The sequence below is a fragment of the Arachis ipaensis genome, chromosome B08, assembly GCF_000816755.2.
Source record: "Arachis ipaensis cultivar K30076 chromosome B08, Araip1.1, whole genome shotgun sequence".
In the NCBI taxonomy this organism is placed as follows: domain Eukaryota; kingdom Viridiplantae; phylum Streptophyta; class Magnoliopsida; order Fabales; family Fabaceae; genus Arachis; species Arachis ipaensis.
This window is the reverse complement of record NC_029792.2, coordinates 123,759,424-123,766,742: the sequence shown is the minus strand read 5'-3', so window position 1 is coordinate 123,766,742 and position 7,319 is coordinate 123,759,424. Positions and strand designations below refer to the sequence as shown.

Below are 7,319 nucleotides of genomic sequence, written 5' to 3'. Positions count from 1 at the left end.
CTCACACCTCATAACCTATGCATACGTCCGGATGTCAATTTAACATGTGGAATAAGTAGCAGCCAACCATGATCATTCCCAACGATGTGTTACCTCCGCCAAGATTAGTTCAATCAACTCACTCAAAATCGAAGTAGTCCTCACCTTCTTCTCCTACTACCATGCTTTTGTAAGCCACCGCTGCCTCACAACTATCAATGTTCTCCCCCAATTGTGATTCATGACACTTGCGAGAATTGTGTCCAGCCTTTCCACACATTCGACACCTCTGAACACGGCAGAACTTACCCCTAGAAGTGACAACTCTTCGTCTGCATCCTTTGTACCTTGTTCGCAATGGGTCCTGAACAGAAACCCTACTGACTTCCTCAGCAATCCCTAGCCTTTGGCGATGTTTGTCCCGCAGGGATTGGTGCTCCTTTCCCAACCTTGTTTTCACGTCCAAGTAGTCCTCGAATAATCGGCAAGAGAAGTTCACCAATTCCCTGCAATCCTCCAGCATCGCCGCGTGCATGCTCATGTATGCTGCGTCTGGAATCTCCCCAACACGTACTCTGTCACTAGTCGCACTCAGCTGTTTTGCCCTCTTTGTCCACCGATTAAGGATGAGACTTCTGGGGATAACTATCATGTTCAAATAAACCAGAACCCTAACCATGTGGACACAAGGAATCCCGAACAACTCTATGCGCTGACAAGAACAGCTGAATTAGTCGTCTTCCTGAGCCGATGACACGGCCCATGATCTCTGCTTGCAGTACATTGCAACCTCGAACAAAACACAAGCATTCGTTCTTTTGGTGAACACAACTCTCACATTGCTGGCTAGCATCAGCACCTCCCGAAACAGTTCGAAAACCTCTTTTGTATAAACTGTCGCCGCGAACTGCTCAATGGCTTCGAGTTTTGTTTTTACTATAGGTTCACCGTATGCAGACTTGTAGTCTGCCACCAATTCTCTTCTTCTCATGCATTCCAGATAGTGTTGGAAGTGCTCCACAAACTCTCTCAAATTGTACCCGTTGTGTATAAATTTTCCAATGTGCATATTCAAAGCCTCGCACCTCGATGTTGTCTTCAGTCCTGCGAAGAATTTTCCCCGGATGTGCGCATTAGATCATGAATGCTTCCTTGCATACATGTCAGCTATCCACGGATGGTTCTCTAACCCGAACTGTGCCTTGCTATATGTCCATATTCTTTCAAATTCGTCAAACTCTAGATCGCCCATCAAGCATAAACGGAATTTTCGAAGAAAATGGGGTCGTCCAACTCAGTGGCGTTTCTCAACAAATGCCAGCTACACAACTTGTGATGTGCACCGAGAAAAACTGTACTAACCGCACTCTTCATGGCAAGATCCCTGTCCGTCATGACATATTTTGGCTGTTTTTCTTTCATTGCCTCAAGAAATGACCGCAACAGCCACACATAGTTTTCTTCACTCTCGTTGCTCAAGATGGCGCAACCAAACACCACCGTCCTCATATGATGGTCCACCCGTAAGAATATTACCAACAGGCACTTGTATTTGTTATGACATACGTTGCATCAAATCCCAGGATATCCCCGAACACACTGTAGTCATAACGGCTTGTACCATCGTACCAGAAGAGATTTTCCAGCCTCTTGTCACCATCCAGCGAGTACTTCCATAACATTCCACAATCAGTAGTCCTTAAAGTTGCCAAGAACTTCAACACGGCTTCAGCATTTGTCGCACCGACCCGCCTTTGCTTCTCTATTGCATTATAGATATCCTTTATCTCGAACCCAACAGTCTCGAATCCCGTTGACTAATTGGCAAAGGCACGAAATATCATCGGCACTTGCAACCCAGCTTTCCTCATCGAATTGATTTGGTGCAAATCACTTTCCTTGACTACTCTGTGTGACCGCATCAGACCCCTAAACCTGGCATCATGTATGGCATGATTATGGTTATCGCAGAATTGTTCAATGAACCATCACCCACTAGTATCATCAACGTGCACCTTTATCCGAGTTTCACACCCGCACCGTGTGATAGGTCGAGGATCCATCTTCCTGTCTCCCTGTTGCATGTGTTTCCCATTTCGCTCTCCTTCCCACGAGCACACAAAAATCTGCCAAATGATTTCACCCTCCGCCCCTTGCTTTGTTCTGCGACCCACCTTGGACCTCCTGACCGAGAATCCCTTAATGCGACCGTATTCGTTGTAGTAGTCATAAGCTGCCTGCAAGTTTATGAACTCCGTCGTAAGGATGTCCTTCGCTGTCAGAGTTGAAAATTCAATTCCGCCAAACGACCCAATCCCGTCAACGATCCTCACTGATTCTTCTACATCTATGTCTGCATCTACGGCTGACAAATCCATCGCTTCTGCTTCCTCCACCGGCACGGTTTCGCCGCTCATCCCATCCTCCACAACCTGCAACAAACAACATACAGCATGGGTGACAACAAGCGGTGGGCCACATCAACATAAACCGGTCAATACACATTCATAAACGATGAAAATGAGCATCACACACACCTGCAGCGCATGGACTCGATCAAAATTAGATGAAAACTCGTAGCTTCGCTCCACAAACCCATTCGCCTGTAACATTTCAAATATCCCACTGAGTGAAAATTGGCATTATCAATCATAACTACGAACACATAGCTATATCACACTCCTACTAGAATAATCACGTATATATGCCGGATGTAAAATTCATTCAACTGTAGCAACCAACCCCAATTTCAACACACATTTTAGTAACTTAGAATTCCAATTCGTCTGTGTGCCGCTCTAAACGGCAACCACCAAACATTAAAAACATATAATTGTTGAAGTCACAGCAGAGGAACATGCCCCCAATTGAAACCCATTTCCAGAGCATACCCCCACCAACCTCCATCGACATTATATCGAACGGTAAATAACTCAGCGTCATCGACATAACGTACCTGCTAGTTTGGTTGCCCCGTGTGGTCAATTGCGTTCCCTTATGGCGAACCTCAAGTTGCCCAAATCTCAATCTATGTTTTCGCGCCGTTCAACCACGCGTTCGATTCCGCCTTGAAGCGGCGTCTCCTTCTAGGTGGTCCGAAGGAAGCTTCACAATGACCCCGACCCAGCTCAGCCCTACATATTAATGGAGTTTGGTGCTGGAAAAGTAATAACGAATGTTCACCTCGTCCCTCCTTTTTTCGAAATTTATCCCCTACCGCTACTTTTACCTATTTGTGAACCAACCAAAATATTTTTTATTAATTTACTTCATTACTTAGTCCATCAAAGACCAAAAAATACTTTTCTCACCGAAAAAAGCTTTCTCTAACATTAGTAATTCGTGATCACAAATAACATATCATCTAAGAAAAACTATTGGATGATACTTTATTCTCCACCTACTTGAGGGTTGAAACTTGGAACACTAGAATATTAATCAGACTAATTTTAAGTTTTTAACAACAGCCAAGGCAGGAAACTTAAAAGCCCGTCAATCAAAATCTTCTCGGTAAANTATCTAAACGGAGGGAGCTCATAGCATCAATGTCCACACTCCAAGATTTTCTAATCTAATTAGATTTCAATATAGAGGAGGTTTACACGAAAGAGCAAAGAAATTAACGACCTTTTTGGATTACGCGACGAAAATAAACCACAAAAGAGAAGTGAGAAAGAACACTACCACTTTTTTAATTTTTATCTTTTTACGATCCATCCTATTCTATTCTCTCTTTCTTCTCAATCAGCACAGGCCCCCTCGCTTCAATTCTCATTGTTTTAAGAAATAATAATTAAAAAAAAAAAAAGAAAACGACGATGTCGTTTGGATCATCCCTGTTCCCTACTCCACATGCCATGCGTTTTCTCTCAAACTCAAACAGAACTTCTCAACTCCCTCTCCCTCATACCTTTCGCGTCAAGTCTTCTTCCGACGTTCCCGATTTCCTCTCCGCTGATTGGTATTTTACAAAATTACCTTCTTTCATTTATGATTTTTTATTAAATGTTTATAAGATCATTTAATTTTGCAGGTTAGAATCCCGCAAGAAACGACCCTTTGGCCCAAGATTAGATGTAAGGGCAAGGCTCAATTTCCCTTTTTCACTGATTTTAATTTTCTGTCTGTTAATGTTAAATGTTAGTATAGTATAGTGCAGAGGATGCAGTGCGTTACCAGCTAGAAGCACTCAAGTATAACGATCAGCCTCGTCAGGACTATGGGATTGAAGTCATGTACAGGGTAATTTTTCGTCTTTTCACATCGTCTTCATTTTTCTCAATTTTCTCTGGTACACCAAGCTGGCATAAATTGTTATTAGAGTGATAGAACAATTAGATCATTGAAATTTTGTAATACTGAACTTAGTTCTTGGAATAACCATGCTACCTGCACTCACTAAATCAGCTATCAGTATAAAACACATAATGAAATACAAAATAAAAATTGAAAATGACTTAAACAATACCTGTATTTATACACAAATACATAGTGGTGGATTTGGTGGCTAATTTTTTGTGTATACGTAGTAATTTTGTTCTTTGAAGATTGGAATACACGAGAGGTCTCATCCTTTAGAAACCTATGAACATGTTGCAAAATTTTCTCAATGACTTGGTTGATATATATATAAAATACTATGGACTATGAGTACATCAGAAATCAGTCACCAAAATCAGCTACCATGAACCGTTACTCTTTTTATTAAGTATGGTATGTGATCCATATGCATGGATCTCACACCCAAGGGCGGAGCCTCGTTGAGGAGAAGGGGGCAATGCCTCCTCCAAAATTTCAATTTTCTTCTTATAGATTATATATAGCTTTTAGTTTACTCCTCTGTAAAATTCTCATTTAGTCCTCTCTTCATTGCGAAATTAATTTTTAGCCCTTCCTAAAATTCAACGTAGCTCCACCCCTACTCGAGTGCGTGTGGGATGGTGTACGAGATGAACTGAATAACAAAAAAACATTTCCCTTCATTTATATTTGCTGTTTCTGCTGTTGTTATTGAATAGTTTGCTGGATTTGATCCCTTTGAAAGGTCTACATATTTTGGGCCGTTCTTCGATCTCGGTCAGGTTAGTAATTAATAGTATCATCACATTATCAGTTATGTTTAACTTGTGCATAATATACTTTATATTTCAACATTATACTTTTGTTATAGTAAACAACACATTTGTCATGTGCAGTTTGAGAGGTTCAGGCGTATTTTTCACCATTCAACTTATCGAGTGTTACTTGGTCACAAGGAAAGAAAAATCATGAGCAGCTTGTTTGTAGAGGAGGTAAAAACTTGTTTCAATTCTCAAGTGCAGATTGGCTTCGTTTTAACTTTCAAAAATTAATGTAGAATAGACCTGGTTTATACATGGTTACGTTTCTATCTTCGAAGTATCATTTTAAGAGATTAACTTCTATACACTGATTTTTACACTCCCAGCCAATGAAATTGTAGAAAATTGAGAAATCATGGTCGGTAGTTGTTGTTGTAGGAAGTTATATATAATGATTTAGAACTTTCTTACAATTATGTTGCCTGACACACCATAAAACATTTTTATACTGTAAGTGCATAGAAATTGATTCCAAATTTTGGATTATGAATTATGGGGTTGTAATGAACTATTAGTAAAAGTATTCTACTCTTGTAATTAATCATATTTTGGCCGATCCCATGTAGTGGACAAGACTGCTGTTGTATTTAATTATATATCAACAAATGTCAAGTTAGCTTAGCATGTAACACTTGTCTCTCAATACTAATATCAAATATGAATTTTTAAATAATATGAAAATTAAGCCATCAATCCAGATCTATATTAAAATCATTCTGTGCTTCTTAGATGGCATTTCATGGATTGATTTGTGTATCTAGTATCTAGAATCTGTTAATCTATGTTATCTGAATTTATTTTTTATGGTTTGATGAGCTTTGAACAGAACAAATACAAGCAGCGGGTTTGGATTCGTGGAAGTCGACCAGAGGAAGAGGAAATATTTCAATTTACTATGATTCAGGTTTGAGCATGGATCCTTCTATCAGATAATAATACTTATCCTTGCTAAGTTGCTAGGCATTTAAGGGTCTATTTGGCTTTTGTTTTCATTTCAATTTCTTTTAGTTATTATTATTAAGATTTTGTAAGGGAAAAGTGATGATATATTGATAGGAAATGAAAATAGAAACAAGATTTTATTTTTCTTGTTCTTTCTTTCCCCACGTTTTCCGTCATAAATCTTACAACAGAATACATAAAAAATGAAAACAGAAACCAAGCATAGCCTAACTGCAAAACTTCATCTCTCACTATTCAAAATAAGCAGACATATTAAGAAACAGTCATTTTAAATTCTAAGGGACAACGTTAACCTCCCCCGTGGTTTTGATTAGAGATGCGGTTGGGTATCGATTACCCTAAATTGCGTATTACTTCCTTGTTACTTTCTGATTTAACACAAGAATATGTGTGTAATGTGATTTATTCTTGTCACTGGCAGAGAGTTGGTGGTTGCTGGGATGGTTATTGGTTGACAGAGTCATTGCTTCATGATAGGGACACATTTGCTGGAGGCTTGGCATATTGATAAACCTCCAATGCAACAATCACAGTTTCATGAAAAGGTTTTCAAAGCAAGAAATGATCTTCTATCTCTATCCTAATGTGTAAAGTTTGTACATATGAATGTAACAACTTCAGCTGTTATCATATGTATGTATAGTTAGAAATGTAGTTGGTATTGGTCAACATTAACATAAACATAAACATTCTTGTACATATTGTTGAATACTGAAGTGACTTGCATATAATTAGTCGTTATACTCAAATAGACCTTCATGTATTACAGTGCACTCTTTGATACATTTTATCCGGCGTAGGGGTTTAGTCAAAGGGTGTTTGCGAGATAAGGTTTTACCAAATATTATGATTATTAATTTACATATAAATTGCGATAGTAAAAATACTGCCATACCCTATACATATAAATACTAGTAATTATTTACATGGCGATTTCTTTATAAGATGATAGTTGAAAATTATTAAATGGTTTGATATATTTAACAAAAAGTTGAATTATTTTGTTGGTTTTTATAGTTTTACTAAATTTTCAATTTGGTTCTTATACTTTTTTGTTTCAATTGATCTTTACAATATTTCTAATTTTGTAATTAAGTCATTTTTATGTATAAAACATTAAAATTAACCAAATATTTCTTTCAAAATTCATACAGTTAAAGATCTAATTGAATTTTTAATTATACATACCTTCAATTTTTTAAGAAATAATTTTTTTTTGGTTAATATGCATTTATATTTTAACTATATTTAGTTATT

The 7,319-nt window shown here is 38.1% G+C and overlaps 1 protein-coding gene across 1 annotated transcript; it reads left to right on the top strand.

Moving 5' to 3' along the window:
- LOC107614183 lies at positions 3,610-6,843 on the top strand. The gene is made up of 7 exons (XM_016316415.2): positions 3,610-3,940; positions 4,013-4,055; positions 4,129-4,221; positions 4,998-5,060; positions 5,175-5,270; positions 5,926-6,003; positions 6,484-6,843. The coding sequence occupies exons 1-7, from the start codon at positions 3,798-3,800 to the stop codon at positions 6,568-6,570; spliced, it is 603 nt and encodes a 200-aa protein (XP_016171901.1). The 5' UTR covers positions 3,610-3,797; the 3' UTR covers positions 6,571-6,843.

Coding starts and splice junctions, on each gene's coding strand:
- LOC107614183 (XM_016316415.2), top strand. CDS start 3,798: ATGTCGTTTGGATCATCCCTGTTCCCTACTCCACATGCCATGCGTTTT. Junction 4,056..4,128: donor CCTTTGGCCCAAGATTAGAT/GTAAGGGCAAGG, acceptor ATGTTAGTATAG/TATAGTGCAGAGGATGCAGT. Junction 5,271..5,925: donor GCAGCTTGTTTGTAGAGGAG/GTAAAAACTTGT, acceptor AGCTTTGAACAG/AACAAATACAAGCAGCGGGT.